The 22,378-nt window shown below is 36.7% G+C and overlaps 1 protein-coding gene across 1 annotated transcript; it reads right to left on the bottom strand.

The window, feature by feature from the left end:
* Positions 1-862: 862 nt before the first annotated feature.
* On the bottom strand, positions 863-20,874 carry LOC131164561 (peptidyl-prolyl cis-trans isomerase CYP19-4-like). The gene is made up of 8 exons (XM_058121840.1): positions 20,608-20,874; positions 20,278-20,340; positions 20,077-20,152; positions 2,301-2,348; positions 2,183-2,206; positions 1,906-2,088; positions 1,671-1,746; positions 863-1,312 (listed from the first exon to the last, which is right to left on the bottom strand). The coding sequence occupies exons 1-8, from the start codon at positions 20,686-20,688 to the stop codon at positions 1,174-1,176; spliced, it is 690 nt and encodes a 229-aa protein (XP_057977823.1). The 5' UTR covers positions 20,689-20,874; the 3' UTR covers positions 863-1,173.
* Between the last annotated feature and the right edge of the window lie 1,504 nt (positions 20,875-22,378).

Raw genomic sequence — 22,378 nt, 5'->3', positions numbered from 1 at the left:
TCCGGTGCTAAGGCTTTTCATGGATTACAATAATGAAGTTTGGGTGGATATAGGCCACCACTGGTGATTGGTAATGGAGTGCCAACACTTTCTTTCTTTCTCCAACACATCACCATCTGTATATAATATAGAAGGAGAGAGTTCTGAAGGTTGCATGCTTATTCCCAAGTATCAATTAACAAAGAAAGAGTTGGCTCGGTTTGGTCTTCACCAGTTCTACCCATTTCTTCATCTAACATCCCCATATATAATCATTATCATAACATTTTTTTTTTTTTTTTTTTTAAAAATACCCACTAATCGTTTCACACTTCGAACCTTTCACTTGTAGAAACAATTTTATCTTCTATTTTTATCTTTAATTTTATTATTTTTTTTCTATGCTTTTTTACATAAATGTTAAAAACTGAAAGATAAAGTAACATCTTTATGATTTTTTAAAAATAAAATTACATCCGTCCATTGATAAAAAATAAATAAATAAATGTCTTATATTTAAGAATGATTTCTCACCTCTTTCAGTTGTCATCTGTGCTCTGCTTAATCATGATTAAAAATTTAAAATTCATTTTAATCTCTGCCTACCTTTTTTTTGGAAAAAATAATAATAATAACAATAAATTAAACATGTATCGCCTATGCCTGCAGGAACAAGTAATTTACAGTTTTGAGTTCAAACGGAGATTTCATTGGCAGGGTTGAATGGATTGAAAGCATATTGCGTTGTTCAAAACTGAAGCACCGCTAAATGGGTTAATCATAAATTAGAACAACGTAATTTTAATTCTCATTGCAATCACAGAACTCCCGCAAGTCTTCCTTCTTTGAATTATCAGCAGAATGAATGAAGCTGCAAAAGGGATGCATCACCCAAATCTAAGCCCTTTGTTTCCATTGCAAAAACATAAAATAAAACATGCAATTTTTACAAGACACAGCCGCTTCCCAATTGCCTTTCTACCAAACAAGCAAATCTGAGACAGCTAACAAATCACATTGTTATGGCATGTAAGCCCTAAACTCTTCTTGGAAGTGCTTTGACAAACACGTCAGTTCTCCTATTTTGACTTAAACTAGTAATGATAACCTCACGTTTGCAAACACCAGCTTCAAATTTGTAATAGATTCCAGAAAGCAACTTGCTAAAACACAACGCAGCACCCATCAATGAAATCAACGAGGCAGCTCACCACTCTCTGAAATGACAACTCTGCTTTTGGGCATTCCGCTCTGTCTCCCTTCGGCTTCAATTTTGTAGACAACATCCATTCCAGAAAGCACCTTACCAAACACAACGTGGTGTCCATCCAACCTTAAAAGAAAAAAGAGTACAAAAGCATGAGGTCAGAAGACCCCACATGCCTTACTAATAGAGGGTTTAATAGCGCACACCAACACACATCACACGCAGGAATGAATGGCAGGCAGTGATAAATGCAAATTCTTGAATTAAGAATTCAAGAATTTGGTTAGTGACCACGTTTCTGACCTAGTCCAGTTGCCTGTCATTTGAAGGGATATCACTTCTAGTGGTTATGGCATAATGATGTTTGACCAACAACACGCACAAAATGGGCAAAGGCCCTTCCCAATTCTCCTGAGTAGAGAACTTCCTAAAATGCTAAATATGCTGGAAAAGCTCCAACAAACAGCAGAACAAGGTTACTTACCAGCTAGTTGACACAGTCGTAATGAAGAATTGTGATCCATTGGTGTCTGACCCAGCATTTGCCATGGAGAGAATCCCTGTTCCCAGACAAAACAAAACAAGACAAAAAGTAACAAGGAAAAGTTCTCATTACATATATGGGAGGTCAAGAAGTTCAAAAACCATTGCTGACAGCATGATTGAAGTGGGATATTGCAAGGAAGATGACCATTCAGAAATGGATACTTGATCCCTACCTGGACCTGTGTGCTTCAGTTCAAAGTTCTCATCAGCAAACTTCTCCCCGTAGATGGACTCCCCACCCCTTCCATCACCACGAGTAAAATCACCTCCCTGGATCATGAAGCCAGGAATAATTCTATGGAACATACTCCCCTTGTAATGGAGAGGCTTCCCACTTTTTCCAGTTCCTTTCTCTCCTGCAACAGAAGGAGATTTTGGGATGACAAATTTCAAGATTTGCTACAAAATTAAAATGTAAATAAAACAGGGGGTTAAAAGTTACTTGGCTACCCGTGCTAAGCGCTCGGAAATTTTCTGCATAACAAACATAAATCATTGTTACATTCTAACAAACTAGAATAGACACATTTATACAAGCCATATTCTCCAATGTACTTGGGTGTAGTACCTACAGTTTTAGGAACTGTTTTCCCAAAGAGCCCCATGACAATCCGACCTGCACGTAAACAGATAAAAATTAATACATTTCCTACTACAAACATTCTGACATCCCACAGAAATGAAATCAGTTAGCTGCGTTTGACATGGTAATCAATTACATGCACCTTTTGATAAATCCATCCAATTTCTCATACCTGATTCAATCTATTTTTAGATGCATGTACAATATAATTCTCTCTAATTAATGAAACAGGATTATTACAATCCTTTGCCATTGACTCATCACCTATGGTGTAGGTTTGGATTGTCATGACCTTCATTCTATGGGAGACGTTCATGCCTTGTAATATTATGGGATAACTACATTTGACAAGACCTAGAAGCAACTAAAATGTAACAACCGCACAAGGCTCCCATGTCATCGAGGGTCTGGGGAGGGCATTAAAAAAAATATAAATAAATAAATAAATGAAAAGGTACCAATGCCAGGTACCATGACCAGAAGGAAAAAATAAAATCAGAAGCAAACATAGGGCTCCATTTGCAACTTGGAAAATGTGAAGGAAAAAAGGAAAATATAAAAGAATCCACTTTCTTGCTTGGTTATCAAGGAAAATGAGAAAAAAAAAAAAAAAAAAAAAAAAAATTCTAGTAAATCAATGAGAAAAAATTTTATTTCACATGCCATTAACCATCCTCTTTCCTTACTTTTTTTCCTCTTTTGTTTAATAAACAAAAAAAATTCAATAGATATATAAAGGAAGGGTACAGAAAAAGGAAAATAATAATAATAAAGGGGGTGGAAAAAAGAACAGCTGGATAAAGGAGAAAGAACAAAACACAAAACCCTGAAAAACAAATAATTATGTAACAGCTCCACTGGAGCAAAGCAACTCAATTCCGCTGGATACCCGCAATAGGTAAATGCCAAAAGAAACCATTTGCTGAAACCCACAAGATGCAAGAAACACCACTCTATTCCAAAGCATGCTAGGAGAAACAGCCATACTCTCAAAAAAATTCCTGGCATCTCTCTCCATCCAAACGCACTAAAAAATAGCCATAATTGAGCACCTCCAGAAGAGTCTTTAGCGGCTGTCCACATAAAGGCCTTAATCTTTGAAGGAACTTTAGCTTTCCAAATGAAAGATCAAGGGGCAATAGTAGTGGCATTAAGATCATGAGTCAAATGATAAAAAACACAAAAAAAAACAAAACCCCCACAGAAGATCCCAAACCCCAACTCGTTAATCACTTCCCACAAAGGAAATTCTTTTACCAATAGACCCAGACCCAACTCCCATCTGGACATACTCACAATCCCCTAGCTTACAAGATGCTCTCTATCACACTCACCTACTGATGCAGGACCAAGGTCCAACTTAAATTCATGATTCCAGTCACCATCATGCTAACACATAGGCCTACAACCCTTTATAGGCTTACAAACCTTGGAGAATAAGAAAACTAATTTTTAAGCCTAAATAAGCAAAAATAGTGAATACCAGTTTCCTAAGAAATAAAAGGCTAGGATCTTGCTTGCTAAATAATAATATCCTAGAATAATCTTGAAGATATGACCTTAATAAATAAAACAAGCGAAGATACAATAAAAATTAGGAAACTAAAATAGATTTGTTAGCACATTGCACTATTCTCTCACAGTTAGTGTTGGAAATGGTGTGATCCCAAGAGAGAGGGTGAATTGGGTTTTAAAATATTTTTTGACTAATCTAAACGTTTTGCTGATTCATCCCATATCATATCTCATTTTCACGTGTATGTAAATTAATAAAACGATAAATGTAGACATACACGTGCAGCATATCTCATTTAAATAAAAGTGTGCAAGCAAGTAATTAGAACTATGAATAAACAGGCATACACATGCTGAATTTAAAGTGCTTAAATTAAATGAAATAAGGAGAGAGCGACACACGATATTTGTTATCGAGGTTCGGCCAAACCAGCCCACGTCCCCGCCTTGGGCATACCCCCCAAAGATTACACTATTCCTGCTCACTTAAACGGACGAAAAAGCCGTTTACATCCTCTCCTTACAGGGTAAGGAAAACCCCAGTTCAATTTTCGGGCTGAACCGAACTGATCTCACTTATGGGGCTGAGACTCCCCAGTTCAAGCTAACCCGAACCGATCTCACTTACGAGGCTGAAACTCCCCAGTTCAATTAATGGGATGAACCCAACCGATACATGAAAAAACATTTTTGTACATATAAACATGTTTCTTAAGACAAGCAAAGATGTACACAATAAAGCTCATAAAATATGCACTTTCTAAAGATATGAAATAATGCTCCCCTGTAAAGGTGCTTTCAAAATAATTTTTGTAATCTTTGAATATGATATGTATAATGAGGACCTCAAAGATTTAAACCCTAAATCAAATGTTTCTCTGAAAATATCTACAATAAGAAATAGGAGAGTCTAGGGTTTTACTTTCAAAAGCTTTGCACACACACAACAAAATACAAGCATTTAAAACTATATGTGCAAATCAAAATGAATGCTCAAATGAAAATATACTCTCTTGTAAAGATGGATTTCAAAGAATAATAAAGAGAGTTGAAAAGTGCAAAAGATTTGCCCCAATGAAAGAAATTTTGCATTAAAAACGGTTTGAGGGAACTTTGATTAACAAAATAATTTGAGGATTTGGAAATTAATCAAAATTTCTAATTAAACAAATGAAATGGGTATTTATAGAACTTCTAAAAAATACAACCGTTGGGACTTAGAGGGTATTATTAAAAAAGTTTAATTAAATTTTTACCCTAATTACTGTAGTTAAATCTGAGTAACCCTAGAGTTTCAGTCACCCGGACCTTAGGTTCGGTCGCCTGAACAAACACAGATGAAAAAAGCGTTTTCCAAGTTCGGGTGCCCGAGGTCATGGTCGGGTGGCTGAACCAAGGCGATTTCCAAACTGCTCGAAGTTTGATCGCCTAGTCAATAGTTTGGTCTACCGAACTTCGGAGTTCGGCCGCCCGAGGTCAAAATAAACGTGGAGTTCGGGCGCCCGGGTTAGGTGAAAAATTCAGAAATAAAAGTTCGGTCGACCGAGAACGTTCAGTTCATTTCGGTTTGGTCGCCCGAAGTCAGGTCAACATTTTGACTTATCACCTATTCGGTCGACCGAGGCATTTTCAACGCACACGTTCAGTTGCCCGAAGACCTTACAATTTTCAATTTTCGTCCTGATTCTGAGGCTAATTTATGTGCAGGGACCTAGGGTCAATCTATGGTCTAGGCTTTTTAATTTAGCCTAAAAACCTGGCGTCGATCTACCTTTCGACCGAAGTCAGCCCTAAGGTCTGATTACGGTTCTGTCTGAGCACTAAGACATATCATGTAGGATGTATGCAGTCATTATAGACAAAAATAGAAAAAATAAATGCACATACAACTGACAACATGTCTTCTTCTTCTTCTTTTGCTCTTCTGTCTTCATAGAATATGCCAAAAAAAGTGTTCTTTGAGCTTCGTCTGGCGTCCATCTCAGACCTCTTATGTGTGTGTTAAATTATAACATGTTCAAGCACTAGAAACACACATAAGTAACTTGCGATTTGTCATTATCAAAATCAGGGATCAGACTCAAAAAGCCAACAGTTAGATAAAATTTGACTTCAAATTTCAAAAATCTAAAGAATGAAGAACCCAAATTGTGACCATGCTTGAGGGAGGCCATTGATAGGCTTCAAATTGAAATGAAATTGTGCTAGTGATGGAAGTATAGCTGGAAAATTTATTTGGGATGATGAAATTGACTGGTCGAGGATTGGATTCCAATTTTGAGGCATTGAATATTTCTTCCAATGACTATTCAATCTCAATATTGACGTTCTCAACTACCTGAACAAGTTGATGCTCGGGCTTGCAGTACAGTGCTCAACAATTTCAATAGCTTCCTCAATTACCTCTTCATGCTGGACACAGACAACATTTGGATTGTTGCACGGTTTGATAACTCCATTTGTTTATGAATCAGGTCAATGAAGGACAAGATTGTGGACTCGAGATGCTAAATTTAGAAGTAACTTGATTTTGTAAAGTAAGAACTTGAGAATCGAAAGAAACTACCCAAGTGCTTAATTCCTGTATTTGATTTTCTGCCCATTCTTTCCACCCAAACATTTGAGTCATTTTTTGAACAACCACTCAAATTGGTCCTCTGTCACCATCTTTCTTCTCTATTTTTTATTTTCTATTTTTTTCTAGCTTGAACTAGTTAGACTGAACAAGTCAGGTTTGGTACAGTCTGGCTGAACTGGTTCAATTCCATTGTTTGGACCAATATTAGCTGAACCAATTAGATACTTCTGGATCAGAATGAAAATTAGGGCAGCTCCTTCAATGCTTGATTAGGGGTTTGATGCTGATGACATGAGGAACTCGTTGACAACAACCATAGTTTTAAAAAATCAATGTGTAACAATTGTTACAGAGGATAACAGTATCAGACAGTGTCCTTTACCAATCATTACACTATGGCATCCCCATTGTGCGGATGTTACAATTATTTAGAAACATGAGAACGACAATGAGGAACTAGACGATGACAACGAACTTGAGGTGACAAAAGCTGCATGGAGCACTAGGGGATTCTGGAAGCACTAGATTTGCAGCTAAACCAAGACGAAGAAGATGAAACCTTTTCAATGGCTTTGAAGGGATTCAACTAAGGATGCAATTTTTTAAAAAAATATATTTTTTGCAGTTGGTTGGAAGAGGTGGAGGGATGGTGGAGGATGATGTTGAATGGTGGTGGTCGTGGTGGTGGAGATGACAGTAGATGCAAGGCAATATTTAGTCGAAATTGCAAACACTACAAGTTTTGAGTTAAAACTTGTACACGACCTTATCAAACTAATAGCCAGTTACATTGTGACCGTTGTCAAAGAGAACTAACAGTCATGTCAAATCAGAATCTGCTTTAGTACCACTCAATGTAGGACCAAACATCCAGCAACTTCAGTTCCCAATTCAAATTACCCTCAAATTAACACATAGGAGGCCTTTCATAGGCTTACAATACTTGGAGAATAAGAAAATTAATTTAAGAAACCCAATAAACTAAAATACTAGTTTCCTAAATAATAATACCCTAGAATCTTGCTCTTAAACATTAATATCCTAGAATCTTGAAGATATGACCCTAATAAAATTACCCTAAATAAAACAAACGAAAATACAATAAAATTTAGGAAATTAAAATAGACTGTGTTTGCACACTGCATTACCTACTCCCAACCACAAGAAGCCCCCTCATCAATTTCTCTATTCTTTGAGCAACTCTCACAGGGATTTTGAGAAGGGACAGAAGAAAAGCAAGCATGAATATAAGAGTAATACGAAACCCCCAACAGTGGAAAAAAGCTCCCTTACACCCATCCAACCTCCCAGAAACACTCAAAAAACTGGGTCCCAAAAATGATCAGTTGATTCGACAACCTGTTGCTAGAAATTTTAATATTTAGAAATAATTCTTTTGAATTAAATCATTCACTTTATATACTTTTAAATTAAAAATAAAATAAAATGATCATATGAATTTAAATATAATTAAAAATATATATATATATAAATTTCAAAAAATAATAATAATAAAGTCAATTACAAAATATTTTTACTATTTTTCAATTCATGTCCAATAAAATTTTTATTGTGAAGTAAAATTTGGAAGTATAACAATTAAGCAAAATAATTATAATAATTTTTACTTTTATAATTGTATTTTGTAATGTGTATTATTTTGCAATTTTATAATTTTAATCGTATTTTTATAATATTATTTGATTAAAATCCGAAAATTAGCATATTTTTAATTAAGTTTCTAATTTATTTTAATATTTATATCAACCAAATAGGTTACTAGTTTCTAGTTTTTAGTTTTTGTTGCGTTTCTGATTTTCATTTCTACAATTTTTCTTGTTTGGAGAAAAAAATTACTTGATTTCTTTGATAAAGTTATTTTCTACTCTTAGATGGAAGATATGCTCCATTCAAATATATTTACCCATTCTGCATGGTATCAAACAACAGGAAAACAGAAAATTTTTCAACTAAACACGACCCTTGTTTTCGTTTCCTTTCCTTCTCCCTTGCAAAATCCGAGATCCACACAAGCCCAAAGGAATAATGAAGAAAGAAAGAAAGAAACATAATACAATTTAAGAAAATACCAGGAAAAATGGAAGTCCAGTAAATGACTGCCACAAAATTCAGGAAGTGCAAAGAAACATAAAACAATTTAAGAAAATACCAGGAAAAATGGAGGTCCAGTAAATCACTGCTACAAAATTCAGGAAGTGCAGCTCAACTAAAATTTCAAATAACCTTGGCACTATTATCAGAATCTTAACAAAAAATAACAGTCAAGAGTCTCTCACAGATACTGTCAACTGGTTGACCGATCTCACATTGAACGCAATTCAGGTAGTACTGGCTTTTAGGCATAGATCATCATTCTTAGGTATTAATTGGACCAAGCCAAAAATTTGCCTTCTGCTACAAAATAATCACATGATGCAGACTTTATCTATATTTTTTCAAGTGAGAAAAATTATGTATGCATACAGAACTAAATGGGAATTAGATTAAACAATATTTATGAGACAAATATCACCATCAACCAATGTACACCATTCCACAGTGACAAAATCATCAGCCATGTAAGCTCATCTGACATGCTTTAGTTTTTTTATTAAAAAAATGACAGAAGTTTCTAATGTAAAAGGTTGCGGTCTAATCATATGTAGAGGAGATCCCTGCTCTGCAACTAACAGTATCACGCAGAGTTTGAAAGGCTGAAATGCGAAAGATAAAATATTTTTCCAATGGACAGTGGGGTACTTCATCACTAAGTTGTCAAATGGAATGAGTGGGAATGAAATAGTTATTTTATACGAATATAATAGTTCATTTAAAAATGGCAGAGGCTTCATCATTCCAATGCAAATGAACATGCCAAAGGTGGTGTTATTTTAATCAACATGCTTAAGGCTCCTTTGTGCTCCCTTCCTCCTTGTATATTTGGCCTTTTGACCATCAATTAACTCTAGGAACGGATAAGTTGGATCCTCATGCTATCAAATGTATTTTTTTGGGGTATTCCTATAATCAAAAGGAATATCGACATTATAGCCCTATATTTTTTTGAGGTATTCCTATAATCAAAAGGAATATCGACGTTATAGCCCTACCTTACATTGATTCTTTGTCTCTGCTGATGTCACCTTTTTTGAGTCTACACCATGCTACTTATGATTCCTTGAGTTTTGTTGACCTTAACAAGTCCCTCTCTCTGGCTTGCCTTCTAGATCCTAACCTAATATCTATGCCTGATACTCCTACATCTTCATCTAGTTTAGTCCTTCTCCTTGCTTGGATCATCCCAATTTGCAAGTATACGTGTGGCGACTCAAGGGAGAAGAGCCTTCTCTAGCTTCCACTTCTATGCCTTTTGTTCCCTCATCAGATGATCCTATTTCCCAAGATGTTGATCCTCCCATTGCTCTTGGAAAAGATAAATCATAGTTGTACCCAAGATCCAATCTCTATTTTGTTTATCATGATTTCTTGTGACCCTCATATTATTGTTTGATTAGTACTTCGTGTTCTGTTGCTCTCCCAAAATCTATTTCAAAAGCCCTATCCCATTCTGAGTGGAGGAATGCAATGATTGAAGAGATGCATGCACTACAAGATAGTGACACTTGGGAGTTGGCACCTCTACCTCCTAATAAGGCAGTGGTTGGTTGCTGTTGGGTATATACTGTGAAAGTCAATCTAGATGGTTCCATGGCTCGATGGAAGACCCACCTCATTGCTAAGGGATATACTCAAGTGTATGGTTTGGATTATTCAAACACATTCTCTCTAGTCCCTAAACTTGTTTCAATATGTTCATTCATGTCCTTAGCCACTACTTGTCATTGGCCTTTACATTAGTTAGATGTGAAGAATGCTTTCCTATATGGTGATCTTCAAGAGGAGGTCTATATGGAGCAAACCCTAGGTTTGTTGCTCGGGGAACTCAGGCTTAGTGTGTTAGCTCAAGAAATCATTATATGGTTTAAAATAATCTCCAAGAGCATGGTTTGGTCCATTCAATGCTATTGTACCTAAGTTTTGCCTCCAATGGTGTCAAGTGGATCACTCTATATTTTATCATCATATTCCATCTAACAAGATTTTCTTGTTGAGTATGTGGATGATATTATGATTACTATAGATGATGATCAAGGCATCCAAGGTCTAAAGCTTTCCTGTAGACTAAATTTCAAACTAAGGATTTGAGACCATTAAACTACTTCCTGGGTATAAAAGTATCAAGATCTTCTAAAGGAACGGTCTTATCATAGAGAAAGTATGTTCTTGATCTTTTAGATGAGACTAGGTTGTTGGGATCCAAACCTGTTGATACACCCACGAATCCCAATAGTAAATTAGTACCAAATATGGGCAATTTGTTGCCTAACTAGAACGATACCGAAGGCCAGTTGGAAGGTTGAATTATCTGACAATCACTCGACCAAATATATCTTTTTCAACAAGTGTTGTGAGTCAGTTTCTCAATTCTCCAAGGACAAGTCATTGGGACGCAGTAATTCGCATTTTGAGATATCTCAAAGGGGCACTAAGGAAGTCTCTTATATCAGGATTGGGGTCACACTTGTATTTACAGATTTACAAATGCAGATCGAGTCAAATTACCTTCTAATCGAATATCCACAATTGGGTATTGTATTTTTGTTGGTGGTAATTAGGTTTCTTAGAAGACTAAGAAACAGATTATGGTGGCCAAGTACAATGCTAAGACAAAGAATAGGGCTATGGCTCACATTACATGTGAACTTATTTGGTTGGAGAACATTTTAAAAGAAATGAGTTTTCTACATTCTTAGCCTATGAAGTTATGTGTGATAATCGAGTTTGTAACGCCCCGAACCCAAGAGTGCGGCCCGGGGTGTTATGTGTTCCATTCACAAATCTCTGATACCATAAATATCATCCAAGCAGCGGAAAATGATTAAACATCCTTAAATAAAAAACCAGTATACTATACATCCAAAAAGGTGTATCCATTCAACCATATTACATAACCAGGAATTTAAAATATAAACTTAAATATTTCAAGTTCTTACAACCACTCACACTATTCTAAACTATAGCTGGCTAAGCTCGATCACCAGAAGGTCCTGAAAAATGAGTTGTATAATGGGGTGAGACACTTCTCAGTAAGACGGAATAAATTATTACCAGCATGTGGCTAACATGAGTTTTGGTGTATACAAAATATAACCGTTTGTTAATCAACTACACCTATAAGGACACTCATTAGCTGTACTCACACATACATCATCAATCATAACACAGAAAACTGCATACATGTATTGTACGTAGTAGTACCATAACACATCCACAGTCACAATACATTTACTCACACCCACAAAGGATAATGCACAAATACTTCACTTCCCATGGTTCTCAGGGCATCCCTCCCCATCATTCCCTCTACATACTGAGCATCCCTCCCCATCGTTCTCAGCACGTACTTCACAATAGACAGCTGTTACACTTTCACAATGACCTATTCATAGTAAATCAATAAAACAAGCTCCTCATTTCAGTGCCAACGTTCCCTTTATATAAATGACAATATAACGAACTCCTCATATCCTGCCAACGTTATATTGTGAAATACACGAATAACCACACAAAATAAATCACCCAAACATATAAGTTTATTTACCGCAGTAATCACAACCAGTTTATTATGAAAAATTAATCTCATGCCACACGATTTAAATGTCATATCATACCCTAATAATTTGACCGGAGAACATATCATATAACACTCAGTATACTTTAATGAAACTCAGGGTATGATCACCTCTACCGTTTTAATTTAACTCGAAATATGTAATTTGTAAGAAAACGGGGATGATCAACCCTACTCACCTTAGTTTTCCCAAAATACGTGTATAACCACCAAAACCATCGATTTCATGCATATATTACATTTAGAAAATACCATATGATGTTCCTCTATCCACATACTCAATTTTAAACAGTTCAATTTCCAAATTAAACTGATATAATATAATCCCCATACCCACACTCAACTTCAATCAGTTGGATTTTGAAATACAACTAGCATAATGTTTCTAGAATCATAAACTCTAGTTTAATCCGTTCAAATTTAAATAAAAGCTAGAATAATTTATTCCCCTTACCTATTCTTGAAAATATGCCTAAAACAATCGGGAATACGGAACCCTGACTTCCTTAACTCGCCGCGGGAAGTGACCCAGCAACCCGAGAGAGGAGAGAGAGACGATCGGAGAGCAAGAGCGGCTTCAGGTGAGCTCAAGGGAGAAAGAGTCACGTGAGGGATAAGAGAGAAAGAGAGAGCCGGAGCCCTAGCGTAGAGAGAGAGAGAGGAAATATATTTTCCTAAAAAAAAAAAAAAGCTCACTTCTTATTTATAGAAAAACTGGCCCGCGGGAAACCGTCGAAGGTTTTCCTGAGCTTAACGAAATCGTTAACAATTTGGCACTTAAAATGCTCTCAGTTGTTGTAACCGTCGACGGTTTTCTGAGATGCCGTCGACGGTTTGGTGCTGAACCAAACCATCTCCATTCTTTTTCTCTTCCTTTTTATTTATTTTTCTTTTCTTTTATTTATTTTCCTTTATTTCCTGTGTTCGGATCCCTACAATCTCCCCTCTTTACAAAAAATTCGTCCTCAAAATTTGCTAACTGATCATTTTACATAACTCTAGTATTACATAACTAACCTCATACCACAATTTTCAATATACTCCATAGATATGAATTTAGAATTCCAATATCGAAATCTAACAGATGCAACATTAAACTAAAAACGAATATACGTCTAAGTTCTCAATTTAAGGACCAGTCTCACAACTTAGAAACGAAATCGTCTATCATTTGCCGGGGCTTTTCTAAAACCGTCAACTGATTGAGAAAAATCACCAAAAGCCATCGACGTATTGCCGCTTCCAGATCATGAGACTGAATCCTAAACCTTTCAACATCTAATCTACCCATTTCCTACCCTCTTCATCATTCATTACTATACGCTGGTATTACTCATCCCTAAAGTTTGAAAAACCTAACAACCTAAAACTCTGATACCACTTGTAACGCCCCAAAACCGAGAGTGGGGCCCAGAGTATTATGTGTTCCATTCACAAATCTCTGATACCATAAATATCATCCAAGTAGCGGAAAATGATTAAACATCCTCAAATAAAATACCAGAGTTCTATACTATGCACTCAAAAAGGTGTATCCATTCAACCATATTACATAACCAGGAATTTAAAACATAAACTTAAATACTTCAAGTTCTTACAACCACTCACAGTATTCTAAACTATCCAACCCTGCCCTGGAGCTGGCTAAGCTCGATCACCAGAAGGTCCTAAAAAATGAGTTGTATAATGGGGTGAGACACTTCTCAGTAAGACGGAATAAATTATTACCAGTGTGTGGTGTTGACCTTATAGGTCACGCCCGATTTTGATTATGAAAAATACTCATTTTATCTAATGAGTGTTTGAGATTATGTGCAGGAACTCAGATTGAAAGATCTTAATGCACATGGAAGATAGTGAAAAGTCAAGACCCAATAATTTCATGTTGTAATATATAATTCATTTTTGTAAAGGGTCTGTAATAATAAATTAGGGTGTTTACTTGTAATAATCACACACCCCACATGCATGGTATAATACGTAAACTCATAATACAATGACCTTAAGGTTTACCCTTCGGTTTTGTTCAATCGACGCTAGATTTTTTAGGTGCCTTCAAAAGGACCCAAAAATGACCCTAGGGACACTCACCTTTGCACTCATAAATGTTAGGCACTTGATTAAGGTGTTTGTGATTCAAAACACGACCGAAATGCACGCTTTGTGCACTTTCGATCGACCGACCTAGGCAGTTCATTCTGCCCCGATCGACCGAATCAGGTTAGTTCAAAAGCACCCGGTCGACCGAACCTCCTAGGAGTCAAACATTTGACTACCTGACCGACCGAGCCAAAATTGCATACCAACAACCTGGTCGACCGAGGGTCCTCGGGAGAAATCCCAACAATCTGGTCAACCGAACCTCGATAAAATGAAAAATCACCTTGAGCATGTACATTTCAGTCAACCGAGTCCCAAGTTCAAAACATGCCTGGTCGACCGAACCATATGAACTTCGGTCGACCGAAAAGGTTTCTAGTCGACCGGACCTCTCGGGTAGCCCTGATTTTTTACCGTGGTTAAAATATTTTAAACAGGATTAAACTTGCTAAAATGTCATTAAACTTTCCTAATAATTCTCAATTGATCTTCAACGGTTATATCTCATGGGGTGTCTATATATACCCCTTAATTTGGGAAAATTAACAACTTGATAAGAAAACAAAGAGAAAAATCACTCTCAAGCCAAAAATCTCTCTATTGTTCACATACTCTGAAAAACCACTCAATCTTACTTTCTACATCTCTCCAAATCCTTTGTAAGTGTATTGAGTGTTTTGAGCAAAGAGGTTTGCTCTCCCATTCGTGTTTGAGTGATTCGATTTTACGAGAGCAAAACCTAAGTTCTCTTAGGGGGCTTTGCTCATAAGTCTATCCTAAGAAAACTTGTCTAAGCTTCTGAGTGTTGCACTCATATTGCAATATCTTAGGAAGTTTGTATTTATTTTTGGGTTGCAAAATCGTTTTCAAACCCTACTCAAATATCTTGTGGTATTTATATTGACATATTTGTAAAAAGATATTTGTGTTTGTGATATTAATCTTTATTACAATATTTATTCAAGTATACATCATTTGCTGAATACAAAGATTGCATATCCTTTGCAAACCAAGCATATACACTATTTGCGTGATTGACATATTCTGCTATTTGGAATATTTGAAACTTGAGTGATATCTTTGTTTGAGTACCTTGATTGAAAACATCTTGAAATACAAAGATTGCTTGTTGACACTCTCACGTACGTATTACACTGATAGAAAATACATTTGAGAGTTGAACTATTTAGACCACACTGAGCTTACATATTGAATCATCTTGTGGTATATGTTATTGAGCGTATATTGGGTACAAATCTTCTTTACATGAAAGCACTTCTCTGTTGTACCATTTGATTGTAAAATCTGTGTGATTCCAGGTGTGGCCTGAGGGGGCGGTAATCCAGCCCGATAAGGATTGTTGTAAAGGTTGAGGTTAGCCCTGTGCTAATTGACCTGATTTGTATCGGTGTCGCTCCACCCGTTTAAGTGAGCAAGTTATAGTGGTAATCCTTGTGCTTATTAGCCAAGGCGGGGACGTAGGCAATTGGCCGAACCTCGATAACATATCGGCATGTCACCCTCTCTTTACTACTTTCTGGTGCTTGTGTGATTGATTAAATTACTTTATTTACTATCTGGTATACATTTACTTTACTTGCACTAGATTGACAATAGGGTTGTGAATATACTGGTGTTAGGAGATTGACCTAGGGATTAAATTTTAAAAATACCAATTCACCCCCCTCTTGGGATCACGGTAAAGCTAACATGTGGCTAACATGAGTTTTTGTGTATACAAAATATAACCGTTTGTTAATCAACTACAACTGTAAGGACACTCATGAGCTGTACTCACATATACATCATCAATCATAACATGGAAAACTGCATACATGTATTGTACGTAGTACCATAACACATCCACAACCACAATACATTTACTCACACCCACAAAGGATAATGCACAAATACTTCACTTCCCATGGTTCTCAAGGCATCCCTCCCCATCGTTCCCTCTACGTACTGAGCATCCCTCCCCATCGTTCTCAGCACGTACTTCACAACAGACAGCTGTTACACTTTCACAATGACTTATTCATAACAAATCAGTAAAACAACTTCCTCATTTCACTGCCAACATTTTACCCTCTTTATATAAATGACAATATAACGAACTCCTCATATCCTGCCAACGTTATATTGCGATTTATATCAAGGGCAATATAACGAACTCCTCAGGTCTGCCAACATTATATTGTAAAATACACAAATAACCACACAAAATAAATCACCCAAACATATAAGTTTATTTACCGCAATAATCACAACCAGTTTATTATGAAAAATTAATCTCATGCCAGACGATTTAAATGTCATATCATACCCTAATAATTTGACCGGAGAACATATCATATAACACTCAATATACTTTAATGAAACCCAGGGTATGATCACCTCTACCGTTTTTATTAACTCAAAATATGTAATTAGCAAAAAACAGAGATGATCAACCTTACTCACCTTAGTTTTCCCAAAATACGTGTATAACTACCAAAACCATCGATTTCATGCATATATTACATTTAGAAAATACCATATGATGTTCCTGTAACCACATACTCAATTTTAAACAGTTCCATTTCCAAATTAAACTGATATAATATAATCCCCACACCCATACTCAACTTCAATCAGTTGGATTTTGAAATACAACTAGCATAATGTTTCTAGAATCATAAACTCTAGTTTAATCGGTTCAAATTTAAATAAAAGCTAGCATAATTTATTCCCCTTACCTATTCCTGAAAATATGCCTAAAACGATCAGGAATACGGAACCCCTGACTTCTTTAACTCGCCACAGGAAGTGACCCAGCAACCCGAGAGAGGAGAGAGAGACGATCGGATAGCAAGAGCGGCTTCAGGTGAGCTCAAGGGAGAAAGAGTCACATGAGAGATGAGAGAGAAAGAGAGAGCCGAAGCCCTAGCATAAAGAGAGAGAGGAAATATATTTTCCTAAAAAAAAAAGCTCACTTCTTCTTTATAGAGAAGCTGGCCCGGGGGAAACTGTCAACGGTCTTCCAGAGCTTGACGAAACCGTCGACAATTTGGCACTTAAAATGCTCTCGATTGTTGTAACTGTCAACCGTTTTTTGAGATGGCCTCAAACCATCGACGGTTTGGTGCTGAACCAAACCATCTTCATTCTTTTTCTCTTCTTTTTTATTTATTTTCCTTTTTTATATTTATTCTCCTTTATTTCCTAGGTTCGGGTCCCCACAGAGTTGCTATGCATAATGCCTCCAAACTAGTCTTCCACAAGTGAGGACAAAGCATATTGCAGTTGATTGCCACTTTATTGTGGAGAAACTTGTACAGAAGCTCATTACAACCACTCATGTGAAATCTAATTTTCAGCTTGCTGATTTTGTCCACTAAAGCCTTGGAGGTGCTCATGTGAAATTCATTTCTAACAAACTAGGAGCATATGACATATATCTCCAGCTTGAGGGGGAGTGTTAATGGTTATATGGTCATTTAGCATTATTCGTATGTGTTAAGAGTTTTGTTAGTAAATGTGTGTTAGTAAAGTTATCATAGTCATTGGTCATTGTTATTGTGTTTGACGTATGTTATAAACATAAGGAGAGACCTATTGTTGAGGCTAGATCTTCCATTTTACCCAATTATTCAACAGTTGGAATCAATTGATGCAATTAACAGTAATTTAAACCAGTCAATCAATTGAAGAGTAGCAAATGCAAATGCTTCAATGGTAAACTTCCTTGATGATAAAATGTTTGTTGCAAGTAATGGGGCAAAGAATCGAAAAAAAAAATAAAGGCAAGAAACTTAGGGAAGGGGAGAGGTTTGTGATTAAGCCTAATAATAAAAATCCATTGCCAAGAAAGCAGAGACCCTAGGGTTGTTGGAGGCAGTATGGGATTAGGGAAGCCAATAGCAAGGCTTGTAAGACCAAGAGAAAGGACATGATCAAATGCAGTGAAGGGTATTCTCGATAGAGAATCATTTTGCCAATTCTGATGATGTGACAGAGTCTAGACCCACGAAAGATCAAGGGAACAAGTGGAGGTCAAGGTCCTGATCTTGGGAGTGAAGGGGACCAAGTTACTAGAGGTGTTCTTCCTCTTCATCCAGAGATGGATCAAGATTTGCAGCTGGGTTCAATTCTATAGGGGATCAAAGGGATCATGATCAAGGGGAGGATGCAAGATGGAAGCATGTATGACTAGTGCTAAGGCAGTGTTCAGTCGAGGTAGAGAAAGGCAACTAATGGGATTTGAATGCGAGTTTACACCGATACTGGGATTGCTAGGCCAAAATGGCTCCACGATACCAAGGGATGACTAGAACTTCTACTCGTACCAATGTGCTCACAGACAGGAGATGTTAGGAAAAAGAAAGCTATATTTGAGTTGAAGGAGTTTAGAGGATTTAGTGACTTTGCTGGGATAGAGGATGCTGAGATTACGAACATTAATCCATTTATTTTGTACATGCAAACTATAGGGAAGACAAGTACAAGGTTCTGGTCCTTCTGGGGGTCCTATAGAAGAAAAAAAGGGGAGCGGGATATGTTTTGTCATCAAATAATGAAGTCAGAGAGTCACTAGTGAGAGCCACTTATGTCATGACAGACATTAAGAAGAAAATTTCTAGCATGAAGGTGGGCCAAGGAATCAACAGCCAAGAATTGGGAACACTCTAGCCATCAAAATTAGGCACGTCAAGGAGTTATGAGTTCAAAGCAAGCATAAAATTTTACAATGAGCAAGAGAGACAGGAATCTAGCAAGAGAATGGACCAAACGGAAGGCCATAGTAAATTATTAATTTTGGTGGTCGGGCATGTGTGCGCTCTCTGTCTCTCTCTCTCCCTCTCTCTAAACTCATTAGGCAAGTAAAGGAAAAGAATTAGTGGGAGAGGGTGGTCACCCAGAATCAACCCTTCTATTTGTCCAACCTTGACAATCAAAACACCTTCGCAACCTTATCAAGAAGAGAGAATAGAACACTATTATTATTATTATTTTCTTATCTGATCTTAAATGCGAACTAGATAAACTACTAAAAATTTTGTAGGGTTGGGAATCCAAGTATCACCACATTGTTTGCCTCTGCTCGATTTTCATCTATAACTTTGTATGGTCATTTGCCTCAAAATAACACTACCTTTTTTTCTTGTAAACTATATATTACTATACTATATACAATCACTATTCAATTCTCACTCCATTCCATTCTACTAACCAAGTGTAACGTGAGTTTCTAACCACAAAAATATATAGAAATACGTAATAGTCCTTGTAAGATAATGATATCTAAACACTACCTAATTATTTAGACCAAGAGAGTGTGTTTGTTTCATGCACTAGGCTTGGCTAAGCACTCATAGACTATGTTTGAGGCAACACAACTACGAGATAAGACATTTATAGGAGAGGACACCTCCTTATATGGGCTAGAGTTGGCCAAGTCCAATCCTGGACATTTATTGTATTCTTAGAATATGCTCATTATCCCATTTAGTCCAATCCAATACTGTTCAGCCAGTCCAATCCTGCAAAACCTTAACTTGTGAAACAAATACACCCCAAGATAGTTCATCTTCTAGGAAAAATGCACATCACCCTACCATTAAGTTTTAAAAGGTCAATGCAAAAAGTTCAATCCACTCGGATGCAAAATAAAAAATAACAATAATAAAATAAAAATAAAAGATATATATCACATTGCTCTCAAATTAATCCAAATGAAATTCCATATCAAGGTCAAACAATTTTTACTAGTAAATCATTTTTTTCTTTGATTCTTTAACCAAACTGTGGGCCCTAAATTAGAAGCCATCAATTTATTCACACATCCTACAAAATTATAAAATATCACATTCATAAGTAGGATAAACAGAGCACACCAGCGGGTCTTCCACCAATCTCAACATCAAAGTATACTTTATGCGTAACTCCTAAATCATCATCTGACTTCTTTTCCTGCAATGTTTACACTCATATTACAGAAAAATTACAGTGATGCACAACATTTTGCTCATACATAACCAATTATTTGGCAGCAAATATTTTCTAGAAAATATATATAATAAAATGAAATTGTTTACCACATCTAGCTCGTTATCCATAACCTTTTCGTCTGATGGGGACCCAGAATTGCCTAATCGGTTCTGGAAACATAATCAATCAGTGAAAAACAACAAAAAACTGAGACAGTCGCACATAAAGCTTTAAAATAATCGCATAGATATTGATTAGAAAATAATAATAATTGAACAGGAAGACAGAATATTGATTCTTTTATGAATTGAAACGATATAAAAATTTCTAGAGACAACGGCTTAGTCATTTTGCTCCTGAGATTTGAGCGATTACGCCGCACCAAGATTCCAGCGAACAACAAAAGCAATGAATATAGAATAAGTAAGGGAAAGTACATGAATAATAGCTAGGGTTCCGAAGAGAACGAGAATCCACAGGGCGGCCATGGAAAGCAGCTTTCTTGACGCGCAGGCCATCTCGACTCTCGAGCTTCAGAGGCCACTGGGAAGAGACAACAGCCTTCTTGTTGTGGAGGCTCAGGGTGTAGAAATCAACTTTCGACTTGAGTGTGTGGGGAGAGCTGATCGCCCATGAAGCGTTTGCAAGGTTGGTGAAAATAGGAAAGGGAGAGATATGGATAAAGTAATTTTATGACCATTAATAACTAATAAAGAAACTTTCCATATTTTAATAAGTGTTATGAAATGAATAGTGGATGTCACCATCCATGTTTTTAACATATCTACCCCATCTCTCTCATGTTTTTCATCCATATGAATTCATTATTTTTATTAGACAAACTCACTTGCCCTTTATTGACCTTATAGGTCATATCCCGTTTTAATTATAATAAATAATTTAATATTTAGGTTGATAAGTTTGTGTGGAGAATCAATTGGAAGTATCATATGGTGCACGCATATAAACTTGAAGAAGATAAAGACTCAGAACATTTATTAGTTATAATTTACTTGAGTTTTATTCGAGTTTGTAATAGTAAATAGAAAATGGTCTATAATAATCAATACATTACATGCATGATAGAGTAGATAAGCTCAAAAGATTATTGAATGACCTTAGGGATCACCTTCGATCGACCGAAGGTCGACCGACTCCAGATTTTTGGGGTTAACTCACAAAGACCATAAATTATCTTTAGGATCCTAAATATTGCATAAAAATGTTCCCCATAGTCTTGAAAATAAACATCATATAATTAAGGACAATTTAAAAAAGGAAAAAAGACCGAAATGCCCAAGGATGGCATGTTCAGTCGACCGAACTCAGTTACGCTAAGATCTTCGGTCGATCAAACCCCCACCAGGCCAACATGTTGACCTCTCAGTCGATCAACCAGAAATATATAGGCAATGCCCTGGTTAACCGAACCGCCACGTGGGAAATTCCAACCGCCTAGTCAACCGAACCCTTAAGTTCAAAATGATTTGGTCAACCGAAGCTCGTACAGTTCAATCAACTGAACTCACTTCGGTAGACCGAACCACAGAGGTTCTAGAATCGCCTTATGAACGGCCGATCGAGCACAAAGTTCAAATTTTTCCTGGTCGACCAAACCTAGCACTACAGTCAACCAAGTCGTCAAAAGATTCATGAGAGGCTCGAGGAATAGGAGAATATGAGAGGCTCAAGGAAGAGGCTAAGAAAAGATTCATGGAGTCACGTGGGTCTTACTAGCTACAACGCTTATAGACAAGCTTCAACCTCATGGAGAGATGCATGCAAGTCCATTAGAGGGCTGGCAGAATCCTGGAATGACTACTGGAGTGGTTCAATCTACTCTGATGGTATTAAATGAGCGGATTATGGAATCCCTTGGTCTGGTTGGAAATGAGGAGTCAGCAGAGAGATGCTCAAATGGAAATGAAAGTGTCAAGAAACAACTCTGGGAGGATACAATGGAAGATGATTCTGTTAGCGAGGGATTAAAGAAGGAAAATGCTAAGGAAAAGTTTCAGAATGAAAGAACGATAGTAAGGAACAATAAGAGAGTTCCTTGGTCTGAACTCTTCGCAAATAATAGGAAACCTAGCTGTTGTATTGCCATTCCTGCTTTCCACTCTGATGGCAATGGTGCTAGATTGGAGGCAAGTGTCTTAACAAACCCAGATGAGTCGTATCAGAAGTGCCTCGTGGGGTATTTTGTTG

Source organism: Malania oleifera, chromosome 9 (genome assembly GCF_029873635.1).
Source record: "Malania oleifera isolate guangnan ecotype guangnan chromosome 9, ASM2987363v1, whole genome shotgun sequence".
In the NCBI taxonomy this organism is placed as follows: Eukaryota; Viridiplantae; Streptophyta; class Magnoliopsida; order Santalales; family Ximeniaceae; genus Malania; species Malania oleifera.
This window is presented reverse-complemented; position numbering and strand designations above follow the sequence as displayed.